Consider the following 18,217-nt stretch of genomic DNA (forward strand, 5'->3'; position numbering starts at 1 on the left):
TTTTCCATTTTAATATATATATATATATATATATATATATATATATATATATATATTTTTCACATTTCTCTTCTTGATGAACTCCAGCCGCTATCTCTAAGATTTTGTTATTGATTTTACTATATGTACATGCCTTTTAAGATTATGAGATATTTTTCTTTTCAATGTGATAAAAATTTAGTATTTGTAATTATTATGAGTAAAAATTGTAATTTTTTTTCTTTCTTTTTTTATTTGAGGGAGCAAACAATTATTCAATTTGTTTGAGTCAATTGCATTTGCCAAACCACCAAATCCATTCAACCCGCTGGGTTGAAACCACTAAGATTTTCTAGCTACCCAGTGGGTTTAGAGATTAGTAAGTCAGTAGCGGATTAGTTTTCCAACACGTCATTGGCGGTTTAGCTAAAAATATTGGTGTCCATCCACCCAACCTAACCTGTGCACTCCCCTGAAAAGCTTGGGTCCGTAACGTAGATGCATAGTAATGTTTTTGCTGGTGTTTAAAACTTATATATGTCTCTGGTATGAAGTATAATTATTTCTAAAGTTGCTGCTTTTGATTTATCCAATGCAGTCACCCTAAGAGAATTGAGGAACTACGGACAAGCATCTGGATGTAATCGTTTCGCGATAGGCTTTTTTTGGGTATTCAAGATGGTATTTGGTGACTACCCTATTACGAATATCCTAAGTCGTGAATTACAGAAATTTGGGTATCGGAAAGCATTAGCACTCTTTTTGGGAAATATTAGAACCATTCCAGGTAAAAAATCTGCCTCAACTCAAGAACTATTTTATATTTTTTGGTGAACTATAATTTCATATTTTTAGGTTATTACATTACAAAGGAAACAAAACCATTTTTTATGCTTGTTCTAGTTATTCAATTCGTCCCGAATTGAGAGTTTTTCTTCTTCTTTTTCTTCCCTTTTTTAGGTTATCACGAAACAAGTCAATCTAATTTATTAGAAAAACAAAAACAAAAAAAAATTTAAATACATCCTGTATTCATCCTTTTTTTTTTTTTTTTTGGAAAACAAATACACGCATGAGATTGAAGGAAATGAGTTCTACAAATCTCACTCAAAAGTTATGGTATATTTATCCTAATTAGTAATGGTATTGGATAGTCCAAAAATTTTACCTTATTTTAGAAAATTTTAGAATAAAGAAAAGTTAATTGATGCTCTAATAGTGCATTAATTTAGAAAAATATTTTTAGAAACATTTTATGTGAAAAGTTAAAAACAAATGATTTTTTTAATAGTTTTTACATTTTTCAAGAAAGTGATACTAAAACTTTTCTAAAATAATCATTAAATAAATGTCCTAAGAGAACCGTAAACAGAATCCAAAAAAGTACACATCAATAAATTATATGGTTATAACATGTATGACATAAAAATAATTTAAATAATCACTATTCATAATTTATTTTAAGTTATTTTAAATAGTCACACTTTGGAGTCCTTCGATGCACGTTGATTCAAAAGGAAGCTGCATTACTAGAGAGGTTGCCCCCCATAAAGCTTCAGCCTTTGCAGAGAGAGGTCCGTGTTTGCCCATTTGGTGCGAGCATGATACCAACTCTCCTCTAAAATCTCTGGCCACTGCAGAAATAATTGACTTTGATTCTCCCACCGTTGCATCAACATTCACTTTCACTTACCCACTTTTATAAGTTCGTTTGAAATATTAATAAAATTAATAATTATTATTATTTAATTGTTTCGTTATTTTTCTTTATTGACCACTAGCAGTCTAGCACATACCCTATTATTGTTTAATTGTTTAGTTTGCTTTGCACATTTTTTTTTAAAAATCTTTTATAATGTCTTGCTCACTTACTTTTAATGCCTCCAGTACTCCAATCCAAATATTCAATGCCATGGCCCCATCCACCCCCACTCAAGAGACAAGAGCCAATCAACACAACAACATACACTTACACAAAAAATTAAAGAAATATAAAACATTAACAATACACAAAAGGACAAACTCACAAACCAATAAAATCAAATAAAGGCAATTAGGCAAAGCTATTCAATTCCAAAGAGAATTAGATTTTTCAGTTCCAAAGAGAAAGAGAGAGAGAGCACTGCTCTTAGAGCAAAGATGGGAAAGAGAAAAAGAGAGAGAACTGAAATACCTTGAGGGGTGGTAGCACGTTGAGGCCAGGGTCTTACTGTTGCTGAGTCGCTACTCGTTGACTGTTGAGGATTGAGATTCTTATTTCCCTTTAGGTTAGGAATTATTTTGGTTTAAAATTAATTTGATTCAATCGATGGTGAGGATTCATTGGGTACTTAGTTTATTAAAATTTAATCATTGGGCAGTAGCAAGTTGAGGCCAGGGTCTTGCTGTTGCTAAGTCATTACTCGCTGATTGCCGAGGACTGAGATTCTTATTTCCCTTTAGGTTAGGAATTATTTTGGTTTAAAATTAATTTGATTCAATCGATGGTGAGGATTCATTGGGTACTTAGTTTATTAAAATTTAATTATTATTATTTTTGATGATTTAAAAATCTGTCTGAGTAGTGAGTGAGGATTGATCTTGGGCTTTTTTCCCTAAGGTCTTTATTGGGAATTTGGGCTTGCTATTATTATAATATATATATATATATATATATTTTCAGATTTTAGTTCAAAAATTTTTTTTTGGGCTTTTTATTTTTGCTTGAAAGACCTCGGACCAAATTATGGACCAAAATTTAATTTTATTGGGCATAAAAAAAAAATTAGGGTGGTCACAAATTTTTTTAAGGGTAGACAGATGTAAAATTTTAACTTATTATATATAATTTTTTTTTCTTCAGGTCAGGGTGGTCCTGTGACCACATTGGCCTTAACATGTCGCCGCCCCTAGATTTGGGTGGAGAGGAAGGTGTTGGAGCTGTTCTAATACTTTTAAACTAAGGAAATGCTTTGATGAGCCAAGCTCTAATCTCTTTTTGGCTTGGATCTATTCCTTCAAATATTTTTCCATTTCTTATCTTCAACACTTGGTTGCATAGAATTGCATCGAACAGAAGGAGATCATCTTCATTGACTCCCAAGTTTGAGTAGATGGAGGATACACAAAAGAAGATCATCTCCCTTAGCTGTTAAAACATAGATCCTTTATCAGTGGGCATATGGTGAAAAGGTGCAGCATCGTTTCCTTCTTTGAATTACACAAAAGACCTAGAATGTATAGACACTTCATTTGGGGTGCCGTGTCGTATCCATATCATATCGTGTCATACCAGTGTTGTACCTGCCATTTCATGTTATAATTTTTCAAAAATTGCTCATGTTGTTGTGTTGTACCTATACCCGTATTTGTACCTGTGTCCATGTTTGTGCATCCTAGCAAAAGACACAAATCAATAGGGAGTTTGGTGAACTTTCCAATTTTTTCCCTCGTAGGAAAATCTGCATCAATATTCGGTCGATACATTTTATGCCATTCATGAATTTTTTTTTTCGAAACATAGCCCCTTAAATTATCTCTATTGGTAGGAGGGAAAGAGCCTCTGCTTAGCCAATAGGCATATTTGACAGAAATTGTACCTGAATTTGCCATTGTTCATATCCAAATATCATTGCATCCACTTGTATATATATAGTGATTTTGGAATTGCCATTGCAAACAACGTCTTTGTTTGCCTCTTCCTTTGGAAAGGGCTTCAATTCCAAAATGGTTTGGGACCCATGGGTCCTCCCACACTCTGATTGATCTACCATTCCTAGGCTACAAGCAAGCTTCCTGGGCAATGAGGGCTTTTGTGCCTTCAAAGCTCTTCCAAATAGGAGAGGTGTTGTAAAATAGCGGAAGCTCAAAATTATCAAGATTGATAGTGAAAATATTTTAGCCTTGTGAAAGATCTACAAACAAATAATAGGAATGAAGAAAATTAATTCAAAAGAAAATCGACATAGAATACCAAGATTTACGTGATTCAGTAATAGCCTACATCCATGGGCAGCGATGAACAAATTTCACTATAACAAATTTGGGATAATACAAATTGGTGTAGAGGCACTCTCACAAACCCAAATTCCAAATACGCCCAATTAGCTCTCTCTCACAAATACAGAACCAAAGAACTAAAGATTCATAAATACCAAATATGAATACCAAATACCAAATGCGAATTGCGTACAAACCAAAGAGAGAGCAACAAATCAAATTCAAAAGTTGTAAAAAACCAAGAGAGAGCAAATCACCAAGCCCTAGAACCATAAACAAGCGGCAACAAACCTCTCTCACTATTTCAAATTGCAACCCACAAATATCAAAGAACCAAAACAAGAGAAAGTCTCTTTTTCTCACACACTTTCTCATCTCTTTAATTTTCCGTAGCAGCACTATGCTTATATAGGAAACTTGAGTAGGCTAGAATATCTAAAACCAAGAAGGACTAGACTTTTTTTCCACACACAAAAGGAGAATCACTCCTATTCCAAAAGGAATTCCAAATCAAGTAGTAGACAAGACTTTTAATGGAGTTTGTTAACTTCAAACAACAGTAACCCAGAAGAAATAAAATTCTTTTATTATCCAAATCCAATAAGGAGTCGAACTCCTAATTCAAGCCATATTCTACAAGAGGAGCCACTAGGTGTGGGTTGGTTGAGCTAATTTTGTCTCGCCTTATATTTTGCACACAACAAGTTTATACATGGGCAATCCTTTTCAAACAATGCCCACCAAGCAAGCTTGGAAAGGAGGACTTGATTGAAGTCCCACTTTCCTTTTTGAGGCCGGCACACAGAATCACCAAAGCATCCATTTCTTCACACATACCTTTTGGGAATTGGAGAGTTGACATAGAGTATGTTAGGATTGACTGAGCCACATATTTGATAAGTGTGGCTCTACCTGTCTAGGATAGGCTGTTACTCTTCCATGAGCTTAGAGCATTCATATCAGTGGATGTAAAATCTTGCAAAATACAAAAAACCCTTCATTTAACACATTTTGACTAGAAAAATACCCACATTAGTGGGTGTAAAATTGTGCATAAATGCACAATTGCTATAGTAATTGTGCATATATGCGCACAATTGTTACAGTAATCATGCATATATGCACGTGCTACAGTAACCATGCATATATACATGGTTACTGTAGCACTTGCATTTAATATTTTAGTAATTTTTTCTCTTTCCTTGTCTCTGGTTGCTCTCACTCTCACCTTACTCTCCATTTTTTCTCATTTGATCTAATCATCAAACCATTAAATCACTCAAACGATTGCCGTCGACAAATCATCACTTGATCAAATCATCTCTTGCCACCGCCGCCGATCAAATCATCTCTCACCACCACCGCTACTAATCAAATCATCAGACTAGTAAATCATCACCATTAAACCTTCACTGATCTCTCGCCACGCTTGATCTCTTGACGATCGCCACGAACGCCTCTCTGAATGTCGATCGCCAATCACCACGAAGCCTCTCTGATGATCGCCACAGATTTCTTGTTGTTTGATCAGTGGGTTTCGGGTTGGTTTCTCGTTGTTTGATCTCTCGCCAATTGCCGTTGCTATATTTTTTCTTTGTTTGATGGTTTTGATTTGTAGGTTTAAAGATTTTGATTAGTGGGTTTTGATTAGTGGTTTTGGGATTTTTATGGGTGGGTTGATGATAGAGGCTAGCTTGATGATGGTGGTTGTGTGGGTTGATGATGGATGTTGGATTGATGATCGCCATTGCTCTGATTGTTGATGGTGGCTAGGTATTGAGTTAAGACTGAATATTCTATTGAATAAATGTATAGAATAGACAAACTGATGCAAGTGTTTTGTAAAAGTGGGTGTGTAACATAGAAAAAACATATATTTTCTTGTAAAATAGACAGAAATTATGCATCTACTGATGGGGATGCTCTTACTTTGTTCTAAAGTCTTTACTTATGGCTATGAGATCATGACTCATTATTGATTAGAAATAACAAACCCCAAGATACTTTGTCTTAGAAATAGCGACACACTTCACTTGGTTTAGGAATTGCTGATAAACACTTTTAGAGGGGAACATACCTGAACTTTCCATGTTAATTTCCGAGCTAGACCATTCACGATACCTCTCCAGACATTTCTTAAGTGAGAAAAGCTCATCCATTTTGGCATTACAACAAAGTAGCACATCATCAGCATCGCAAAATTTGGAAATTGGTGGGGCACCTGCAATTTTGGCACCTTTGAGATTCTTAGAGCTAACTTTTCTTTTAATCAACCGCATCAACACCTCACTGCCAAGAATAAAAAGGTAGGGGGGACAAGGGGTCCCCCTATCACAAGGCTCTAGAAGGAGTGAAGCTGACTAATTTTCATCCACTGATACGAAAGGTGAAATTTATTGTGGTTATGTGCATTGCTTGATCATATTGACAAATTTCTCATAGAAGCTGAATGCTTTGAGGACAGCTAGAATGAAGCTCCACTCCATCTTGTCATACGCTTTGATAAAATCCAATTTGATAGCTAAATGACTTTTTTTTTTCTTGGTTCTCTTAAAGTTGTGAATCAACTCTTGGGCAAGAACAAAATTTTCAATAATCCACCTGTTAGGCATGAAGGCCACCTGGGCTGGCTCCAACTTGAGGCCCAACAAAGGTCTTAGCTTGTTGACTAAAATCTTTGCAATGATTTTGTAACATACTTTGCAAAGACTGATTGAACCAAACTGGTTGAAATTGCAGGCTCTTTTTGATTTGAGAATTAATGTTATGAATGTTTGATTTAGCTCCTTGAGCATCCATCCATATCTATAGAAACTTTGAACATCTAGAATCACTTGTCCACGAATTTCATCCCAATAGTGTTTATAGAATAACCTTGGGAATCAATTTGATCCTGGTGCTTTTAGTGGGTTCTTGGTCCATTTCACTTTCTTGATTTCATCTCCTGCAGGTATTCTGCATGAAACTTCATTTTCCTCCTTTGTTATGCAAGCTTGAATGAGCTCTTTAAGAGAGGAAGGGATTCTAGGATTATTTGATTTGTAGAGGGAACAAAATCTATCTCTAAAATAATTTTGGATGGCTTCACCATCATTAATCCATGTTCCATCATCAAGTTTTTATCTTTGTTATGCATTTTCTTCTTCTTCTCTTGAGAGTGACACATGGAAAAATTTGGAATTCCGATCTCCCAACTCTAAGCCACAATTCCCTCTACTTTTGATTCTATTTTATTTCCTCTTTGATCCAAGCTTAGAGTCGCTTCAAGTTTCAAATTTTCTTTTGTTGGCTCTGCATCTGAAGCCTAGCTATCTTGCTTTCAATACTTTTTAATATTTCTTTAATATGGCCAAAGCACTCCTTATTCGATTTTTGCAATTCTTTCTTGGTGGCATCAAGTTTTCTAGCCAATATGTAGCTATGTGAACCCTCCACCTAAGTGAACCAAGCATTCCACCTCTTTGCTTGACTCATCCTTTGTCCACATAGCCTCAAATCAGAAAGGACATTCAAGCTTTTCATCATCATAATGTGTGTTAGAATTTGTGCACACAAACTCGAGCTTTGACAATGGAGTTTATGGATTGAAGAATTGGAAGAGAGAGAGAGAGAGAGAGAGAGAGAGAGAGAGAGAGAGAGTTTGTGTAAGAATGATTCTGTATATTGTGATAAATATCTAGCTTTGGTTCTTATATACTAAGAACACAGATACGGGGAAATAACCAGTTAACTAACTAAGAATTAAACCAATACAAAAATGAAATATGTCATCTAACCACTGACTAACTAACTAGTGTACATCGGGTGCGTGAGTTTGGGTGTGTGAATTTATATACTGCTCTACGAAACTAAGTGTTGTATGCACTTTTGGTTTTGGCGTGTAGTATTAAGCAAAAAAAAAAAAAAAAAAAAAAAAAAAAAAAAAAAAAAACGGCATAACTCTTGTAATCCCACATTAGGTGCGTGAGTTTGGGTGTGTGAGTTTATAATCTGCTTCATGAAACTAAGTGTTGCGTGCAGTTTTGGTTCTAGCGTGTAGTATTAAGCAAAAAAAACAGTAGGACTCTTGTAGTCCCACATCGGGTGCGTGAGTTTGGGTATGGGTGTGTGAGTTTATATACTGCTCCGCGAAACTATGTGTTGCATACACTTTTGGTTTTGGCATATAGTATTAAGCAAAAAAACAACAGGACTCTTGTAGTCCCACATCGGGTGCGTGAATTTAGGTGTGTGAGTTTATATATTGCTCCGCTGAACTAAGTGTTGACTCTTGTAGTCCCACATTAGGTGCGTGAGTTTAGGTGTGTGAGTTTATATATTGCTCCGTGGAACTAAGTGTTGTATGCACTTTTGGTTCTGGCATGTAGTATTAAGCAAAAAAATAGTAGGATTCTTGTAGTCCCACATCGGGTGCATGAGTTTGGGTGTGTGAGTTTATATACTGCTCTGAGGAACTAAGTGTAGCATGCAATTTTGGTTCTGGCGTGTAGTATTAAGCAAAAAAAAAAAAAAAAAAAAAAAAAAAAACAAAAGAAACAAAAAAACAAAAAAAAAACAAAAACAAAAATAAAAACTAGTGTATAAACAACAAATCGTTTTAGCTACAATTATCAAAACAACTTGGAGCTTAAGTTGAAACATAAATCTGTGTATTTCTTCTTGCTTGTTCTTCTCTACTTCCACCTTCATTGCTTGAACCTTCACATGTTCTAATACTCACCCTCAAGATAAACTGTATATATTGATTAAGTTCATCTTGAACAAGAGGTGGAAGAACTGTTTTTGGCCAAGGGATTTGGTGAAGAAATCTCACTCTTTGCTTTTTGGGTTGGTGCAATTCTTCGCTTGGGTTAAATGAGTTAGTACAATTCGCTCTATTGTCTTGCTGGATGTTTGTTTGTTTGTTTTTTTTTTTTTTGGCTAAATATTTGATTTTCGAAAATGATTTTTGTTATAAAGCTTTTATTGCAACTTACTATAGTTAGTTATGTAATGTTTTTTTGGAACTCAACTTTCTTAGAAATTAAGTTCAAAGTATAACTCAATTTTGCCAAAGTCGAGTTTTATACAATTCAGTGATACGTGGCAAACATAAAACTCAATTTTCTCATGCTTGAATTTCACATTCCACTGAATTGCAATAACTCAACTTTGGCAAATCGAGTTCCAAAAAGAGGCTATATAGCTAAATAATTTGCAATAATGACTTTGTAACAAAATAATTTTCAAAAACCGAATATTTTACAGAAAGGGCCGTCATGTTGGCTTCCTTTGTTTGCTTCTTTAATGGCACTTTCTGTTTCCTTGCTGGGTTGGTGTGTACTGTGCACCTGATATGAAAAGAATAGAGGGCTTTTTAATAAGAAAAGAGAACTAAAGGGCATTTTAGTAATTTCAATGATTGAAACGCCGAAGTACTCCTTCAATTGTTGTGACCTCACCTCATTCGCATATGCTTACATTTTTCTGTGATTTATTAATATCAAGGTGATAGTTTAAAGTGAAAAAGTATACTTTGTCCTTTTATTAATTAACATTTTCCAATCAATTTTGTTTTAAACTTAGTTTTTTAATCTTAATCTTGACCCTTAACTATAATATTAGTTCCTCCATACCATCAATTAGCATGCTCAAAAACTAGGTTAAACCATTTCCAATTATTTCTGTATATGCCAAGAATGCTGCAATTGAGTGACATGGAGATGGTTCAAACCCTCTCGCCTCTCCTCATGCCCATGTACTGTGTCAGAAAAGAAAAGAAAAAAGGAAAAAAGAAATTCTATTAATACATACTAGCCTGAGCAATATGGTTTTCCTTTTATATTCTTAGGAATTGTGGAAGCTGTGATAAATAAATGGCCATGCACAATTGAGCAAGTCGATGACTCAGGATGGACACCTCTTCACATCGCCGCGCATTTGGGTAACGATAAAATTATCAAGCTAATTTTAGAAAAGGAGAAGTCCATCGCATATGCAAAGAACAAAGAAGGCTTATCTGCTCTTCACATTGCGGCCATGGAAGGCAATTTAGCTGTAATGAAGGAACTCATCACAGCATGTCCAGATATCTATGAGATGTTGGACAACAGGGGTCAGACGGCTATTCATGCTGCTACAGAAAGAGGACAGCTTCTCCCATTTCTATTGTTTAGGATGAAACCAGAGTTTAAGGGTCTCCTTACCCTCGTCAGCGAACAGAACGAAGAAGGAAATACGCCCTTTTATCTGGCGGCCATCAAAGGGCATGCTTTGAGTTTTAGGTGTATGGAATGTGCTGAATGTGATAACTTTAATGCTACGAACAAGGAGGGCTTCACCACAATGGACAAACTTTTCTTAGGAAGGCTGCCATTTGGAGAAGCCTGGAAAGAGGTATGCCCATTCTGTCCCACTCTCTGCCGAATGCGGTACTGCTGCACAATTTATAGAATTTTTGAATGAAGAAACTTTCACAATTTTTAGTATTGTACTAATTTTTCTCAAAAGCTAGAATGTATCACGTTGCACGTCTTACATATATATTGTGCGCTTGTACGTGTTTGTTTTAATGTGGTAGCTAGCTTTAACATTTTACAAAAATTATCTATTTATAAATTTTACAGCGACATATCAAGCCATTATGGAAGAAAGGCGCTCGACCAAGCCTGAAACAGTGCCTGGTGGATATAACCAAAGTGGGAATGTGGGTGAGGGCTTGGCAGTATTAAGGAAAAACACTGCTTTCTGTGTATTTCTAATAGCTAATACTTTAGCTTTCGGTCTTTCCACTACCTCAATATTCGTCCACTTTTTGGCTTCATCCGCAATTACGGGAAACGTTTTTCTCAGAGAAGTGGTGCAACATTCAATTTCTTACACAAATTGGTCTGTTGGAGCATTGCTGGTGGCTTTTATTTCAGGCACCTATGCAGTGGTACCGCACTCTTGGGGGATCACTGTAGCCATCACTCATTGTTGCTGCTTCCTAATTAGTCTGTTTTTCCCTTTCTTTACAAAAATTTATTATTGAAGAACTATTTGACTGGTAAGCCCAAGCTGGTCTAGGATGATGATTGGGGCCTTCAGAATTTGGAAAGGGAGAGACTTTAAAGCTATGTTTTGCAAGTCGTTATGGGCACAATTGAAGTAAGAGGAATGCTGTCAGTACAAGGAAAGCATTATCAAGAATTCAAGATCATTGTATTTATATTTTTTGTATTTGGAGGCTTATTGTGTGTAGGGTTGTTGCAAAGCCTTTGTTGGTGTGCTTGTGTGCTTTTTTTATTTTATTTTTTATTGTGGTGTTGTTGATTTGATTGTATTATCTTTACTTTTTTTTTTTTTGAAGCAATATTATTATTATTATTATTATTATCTTTACTTTTGAATTAGTTCATTAAAAAACAAAAATGCATGTACTTTTTTGTTTATAACAAAGTGGCATATATTCTTTCAGTGATCAGTTGATAAGCCCAAGGTTAATTATTTAGAATGGGTCATATTGATTTTTATTTGTTTTTCCTGGACAACTTTTTACACTTGGGTGAGGAAGGTTTATTCTCAGGAGAAGGTGATCTTTTTACTATTGTTGTTACTATAGACATTTCCACTTCATCTAGTTCTTTTTTCCCATTATTTTCCCTTTCTATTTCAATAGTACTAACAAGTAACTACCAAAACCCCCCATCTTTGTCATTAACGACCTTCCAAACTTACTTTTCTCCTCTTTGATTAAATGCATCAAAATATGTCTTATCACTTTGGATAAATTGCAAATTACACTCCTAAAGCTTGGGAGTGTTTGAATTTTACATTATGAAATTCTAGAATTTGAATTTTACTCCCTAAAGTTTGAGACTATTTAGATTTTACACCCAAATATTTCATAATTTAAATTTTACCTCTTAAAGTTTGGGAATGTTTGGATTTTACATCCCTAAATTCTGAAATTTCAGTGTGTAAAATCCAAATACTCACAAACTTAAGAGAGTAAAATCTAAATATTTCTAAAATTTAGGGAGTAAAATTCAAATTTTGAAACATTAGGGTGTAAAATCCAAACACCCTTAAACTAAAATTTAGTACATTTAGTTTTTGCTTGTCCTAGTTGACGCCATAGCTTTGAAGCAATTGGGCCACAATGATTGCTCCATCTGAATTCACCCGTTCCTTAGGCTTTGGAATGAAAGATGGATGGTCCGATACCCAACGATCCTCGCAAATCTTTATGGTATTTCCTCTTCTCACTAATAGGCATGCTCCTCTGGATATGAGATCTTTTGTACGTTCTTAGCTTTTCCATAGATGGGTTATTAGGAGTGCTATGACTAAGCCAATTATCTCTTACCTTGTATTTAGCTCAAAGGAGATTGACACAAGGGCAATCTTTGTTGATTAACACACACCAAGCCAACTTGGATAGGAGGACTTGGTTGAAGTCCCAGAAGGTCCTAAGACCAAGTCCACCTTCCTTTTGAGGCCAACAGACCAAGGACCAAGCCATTGGAGATAGGTAATGACCCTCATCAGCTTTGGGCCTCCACCAAAACTACCTTACTGCCGCATCCATTTCACACACAAGCTCTTGGGAAATTGAAGTGGACATAGTGTAGCAAGGAACTACTTGCGCTACTGTTTACGTTATGAATAAACTACAAATAATAATTTTATATTATATTAACCAATTTATAAACTTGTTCAACCCAATTTCAAGTCTATATAACTATATTTTTAGACAAGTATATATATAATGATATAAATATATAGTATTATGTATAGTACATTCAAGTTCTCATGTTAACGAGATTGTTCACGAATATATTATTATGTTTGAGCTTAACTCGTTTAATAATCGAGTCTAAAGTTGGGTTTGACCTTAACTCGTTTATTAAACAAACGAACATAAGCAAGTTTTTTTTCGAGTCGAGTTTGAGCTGTTCATAAACAATTTGATTCATTTACAGCCCTAGATATGAATAATTTTTTTGGCCAAACTATTATGTTAATGTAATGAGTTTTGCAAAGATAATTAGTATATGTTTTTGCTTAGCTAGGTTAGGTTCTTTGTTCTTCTCGAAAGAAGAAAAAAAAAAGGTTAGGTTATCTGAGACCCTCAACATATAATGAGAGAAAATGGTATAAAAGTAACCAATAATTCAGTATTTTTTTCTAAAAAATGGTCGGTTTTCTATGGTTTTTTTTTTTTTTTTTTTGGCCTTAAAATCAAGCATTTCTTTTAGGATTTTGCTAATGTGTGCCTTAAGGGCACACATTAAGCACATGCTAACCGAACCCTTTTTTTTATACGGACACAGAATTTCGTACAATTCACCTGTTACGATTTTGATAACTATGGCTAAAATCACAAAAGCACATGCTAAAGAGCAGGAGTTAACTAACGGCTCAGTGCAGAAACCAAAAAGGTAGCAGTAGACACACAAACCAGCTTAGCTGCTGAAAGGGTTCAAAACCATAGCTGCAAGAGAGCAAGAGTTAATAAATTGCTCAGTGCAGGAACACACAAAACACTTAATTAAAACTCAACCAGACCACACACTGGTGGTAAAGAGTTAAATTGAGGATAGAGTTGTGAAATTTTTTTTGGTGCCATGTTTTTGGAGTGTATCTAAACATTTGTTTGTCTTTCTTTATTTCATTCTGTTGGTTAAAGGAAGTTGTGTTCTAGTATTTTCATTTGATTTTAGTAATGTATTTGCATGCTAACTAGATGATTAAGAGCAAAAGGAACATCGAGAAATGTCTACAACTTGAATTGAGGATATGGAGTGATATTGATATGCATTCCAATATTGTTGTGTTTATTCGGGTGTTAACGTCACTTGCATCTGCTTTTCCAACTGCTAGCACACATACCCGGCATGTATCCACAAATGTCAAGGAGGAAATTGAGCTAAATGCTTCTAATTGTGTACCACATCAATGTTCCCATAAAGAGGAATAGGGATACACCTACTTTACGATTTTCATAAAGATAAGCAAGCTGCAAGCCCCTAACATTAGGTAGAAAAACTATATTTGCTCATAAATCATAGATACTTCTATCAGCCATTTTAATGATTCTTACCAACTTCAAAATGAAAATGCAGTGTGATATGCCATGCTTGTGTACACATTCATCTTCCGTTAATTATTGCCCGTTAAACTGGTTGATTAATTCTTTGAAACTTATTGGTTGATATGTGTTCCTGTGGATTGTGGGACAGGGTCAAATATAAATGCAACACAATTTTGGTGGAACCCTGAGTTCTCTACGTGGGTTCTTAGCAAGGAACCAAAAAGTAGAGGCTAACCAGGGGCGGAGCCAGGAATTTTTGTTTGGGGGGGGCCAAGTTGTGACGCTAATATATTTATCAAGACAACTTCCACACCCACACACACATATACACACATGCACGCTTTTTTATTATATATACACACATATATATACACACTTTTTTATTTGATAAGTTATACATATACACACACCCAAAAAAAAAAAAAATCTTAGTATTTTCAATCAAAATTATTTTTGACGGCGATCTTTCATAAAATAAATTTCATTTTTTCCATTTTCATAGTCAAAATCTTAAAAAGTTTCATTTTAAACACAAATTATCAAATTTTATGCTAAAGTAAGTAAAAAATCTTTCAATTCAACTAATGAAATTTTCAAAAACATGAATGATCCAAAACTTGGAGAAATAAATTAGGCTCCAAACAAATTTAAAGCTACCTTGCTTTAACACATTATATGGCAACTAAAGACACATTTCATGTATAGTTTTAGTGACAAAATTTTTTTAATGAGTCAATGACTTGTTAATAGTCACATAACGGGTTGAAAAATATAAATTTGAACATTTTTTATACCAAATTTTATCAAATATTTAACAAATATAAAAACACATTTTACAATAAAAAATAGAATTGTGAAAAATAAAGTTATATCTTTATAACTATTAGACCAATTATTTTTTTTAAGAGTATTATTGGACTAATTCAAATATTTAAGGGGCCAACTCTTATTTTTTAGACTAAATTTTAAAAATATAAAAATAATTGTATATATATATTTTAAAAAATTTCAAAATTTGGGGGGGGGGGGGGCCATGGCCCCCACCATTGTACGTGCCTCCGCCCCTGTGGCTAACTGTCGGGAAGAGACATGCTCTGACATTAGTGACTACAAGAGAAGGAGAGGGCTGGTTGAATGTGATTATCAAAGATAAGTTTTGTCTGACAAATTGTTAATGGCAGTTAAAAAAAAATTAATAATATCAATAGTAAGTTTAGATTAGAATTAATAATAATTTGTTAAATTTTTTTTTATAAAATTATTATTAAAATATTATATAAATAATACTATTTTTTTAAAAAAATATTAATTAAAAAATTTAAGAACGTAATAAAATGTCACAATAGTTTAAGAATTCTCTTTGTTTTTAGTTGTAATCAACTCTACTCTAATATTTTATTAATCAATTAACTTTTTTTTGGACATATGAAATATTTGCCCCTGTCGCAAAAAATTTTACAATGATTTTCTGTGTCTTAACACAACTATAATTTTATTGTATAAATCTCCTTACACGTATCTCACTAAACACACTTTTTATTTTTTATTTTTTTCTTTTCTTTTCTTTTTTTCATCCACCCGTTTCTTCCCAATTCCCATCAAATATCTTTCTTTCCTCCACCCACCAACGTCACTATTGCTACTTCACCCAAAAGACAAGAAGAAACCCACCGACATCTCTATTCTTCAGCTCTGCTTCTTCACCCAAAACAAAAGAAAAGAAGAAGCCAGCAGCAGAAGAAGAAGCAGCAGCCAGAAGCAATCTGAAGCCAAGACGGTATATATATATTTTTTATTTTTGTTAGAGATCCGGGTAAAATTGGGATGTGAAAATAATTACAAGGAAACCTGGGGCTGCCTCCGTTGATCAAGCTTGTGAATCTGCGATCTGCTCCATAAATCTGCTCTGGTTCTCTGCGGCTGCTGCTGTGAAGTAGCACCAAAATTGCCAATCGTGTGGAGTCCACCGTTCAATATCCATTTACAAAACGTGAAATTGATAATATTAATAAACAATGTACATTGTTTATTATTAACGCATGTCTCCCAAATCAAGGAAAAAAAACAAGTAAAATATTTTTTTCTGAGGCACTTCTAGGCCTGTAGCTCAATGACACCTAATCCCCAATCCCAAGTTGTTCGATCCGGCTTCCCCTTTCCCTTTCCTCCTTATAAAAAAAGGAAGGGTAAACTCCAAAGTGCACCACTAACGTTTGAGAGTGATTGAACTTTATACCAAACGTTTTAGAACTTTAATTTTACACTTCAACGTTTTAGGACTTTAATTTTACACAAGGTTTTCAGAATCGGACCGGATCGAAATGATGGATTGTAAAAACTGAGAACCAAGATAAAAATCGGTTTTTTAAGCCTAAAGAACCAAATTTTTAGTTAATTTCGTGAACCCTTAAAACCGAGATTGGACCGCACGAACCGGTGGCAAGAACCGTGAGGTCCAACCCCTTAGCAATTTTTTTTTAAAAATAAAAACAACTTAACACAATTTTATTCTACTTAATTAAATTATTTATCTTTATCAAGAAATAAAAAAAATTATAATTAAAATCCTTCAAATATATTCAACTTTACTTCAAAAATTAATCTTAAATTTTAATGTTTTCATGGTTATTATTTTATTTTATTAACTTTATTATTTAATTATTAAATATATGCTTGAAAATTATTAAATTTCCCTCACATATATAGATATATTAGTCAATTTTGCTAGTTTTATAAATCTATATTTAGGCTTTAATTAATTATTAAATTAATTATGATGTCATCACGGTTTGATCCCGATTCGACCTCAAAAACCTTGAGCCTCTCCTTTTTACGGTTCAATGAACAATCTGGGTCTAAAAACCTTGATTTTACACCCTCAACGTTTGGTTCCGTTAGCAAATCACCATTCGGTTAGTTTCTGCTGTTAACTGCCATGTCATCTTGCTGATGTGTTTTTTTTTTTTTTTTTTTGCCAAATAAGCCCCAAAACGACACAGTTTCAACTAATAATAAAAGCTTACCTGTCACAGTAAAAATGGTGGCATTTTCCACAATGCTAAAACACAAAAAAAAAATCTAATCATAAACTACATCGTTTCATCCTATTTCTAAAATCTCAAACCAAAACTGAAAACCCATGAAGGAAGCAGACGTAAGTTCATCAAAGGCTCCAAGTTAGCTTTAAAGTGGCAGCAGCAACGGCGATGGGTACGGCCAAAAATTCTCTATGGCTCTCTTTCTCCCTCTCTTTTTGGATTTTTCTTGCCATTACTGGATTGGAATTTTGGGTTTTTTATTGGGTTTGCTAGGGCTTTTGTTGTTTGGGTTTGTTGAGGTTTTTGTTCAAATTTTTTTTTTTTTGTTTGGGATTTTGTTGCTGGATGCACAGAATCTTTGGAGTTTATGTGTGTGTGATTTAAACTCATTTACAGTGCTATTGGAACTTTGAGTGTGTTTATGGTGGAGTTTGTTTCTCTTTATTTTAATTTTTTTTGAGTTTTTGTAGCACTTTGATACTGTTGATTAGGACAGATTTTTTAAAAGATTTTTGTAGCAGTTTGTTGTCAATGGTTTATGATATATTTGGTTGTATTTTGGTGGGTCAGCCTGTGATGATGAGCTATGTGTATTGAATGGTGTAAAATAATGCACATTTTTACTAAGTGGTCCATGTGTTCTGCTTTATAGCTTTTGTCTGCATATAGTATTATATTGATTTTAATAAGCTTATGTCCATTGAAAGAAGATGGTGATGTTAGTAATGTATTAATTAAATATTATATTATAATAATGCCTCTTGTATACATGTATGTCAATTATATTTTATTAATTTATTAATTAAATGTAATATCTTAGCAATGCATTCATATGTGTGTGCAGGGCTTTGAATATGGATCAACCATTTGATATGTCTATACATCATGGAGGGGTATTCATTACACATAGTGACACACATGTTGAATATGCTAGAGGGACTGAATCAAGGGTCTCAGATGTTGATCCTTACACTTTTGTTGTTTTTGATTTGCCTAAGTATGCCAAAGATCTTGGAATTACGAATGTAGCAGAATTTTTTTACCGAATTCCTCATATGGAACTTCATAATGGCCAATTTCCATTGAAAAAAGATAATGATGTTAGGGCTGTACGTGATTGGTTAGAATTTGCACCTGAAAGGTTAATACACATATATGTGAAGCA

General features: G+C 34.1%; 1 protein-coding gene across 1 annotated transcript in view; it reads left to right on the forward strand.

Annotated features, from left to right (window-relative positions):
• LOC112003668 (uncharacterized) overlaps positions 1–13,900 on the forward strand; it is a 20,099-nt gene extending 6,199 nt beyond the window's left edge. Inside the window, exons 3-6 of the mRNA XM_065768280.1 lie at positions 578–766; positions 9,788–10,332; positions 10,563–10,646; positions 13,667–13,900. Coding sequence (XP_065624352.1) covers positions 578–766; positions 9,788–10,332; positions 10,563–10,646; positions 13,667–13,900 — 1,052 coding nt within the window. The remainder of the gene's footprint in view (positions 1–577; positions 767–9,787; positions 10,333–10,562; positions 10,647–13,666) is intronic.
• Positions 13,901–18,217: the final 4,317 nt, after the last annotated feature.

The sequence above is a fragment of the Quercus suber genome, unplaced genomic scaffold, assembly GCF_002906115.3.
Source record: "Quercus suber isolate HL8 unplaced genomic scaffold, Cork oak 2.0 scaffold_918, whole genome shotgun sequence".
Lineage (NCBI taxonomy): Eukaryota > Viridiplantae > Streptophyta > Magnoliopsida > Fagales > Fagaceae > Quercus > Quercus suber.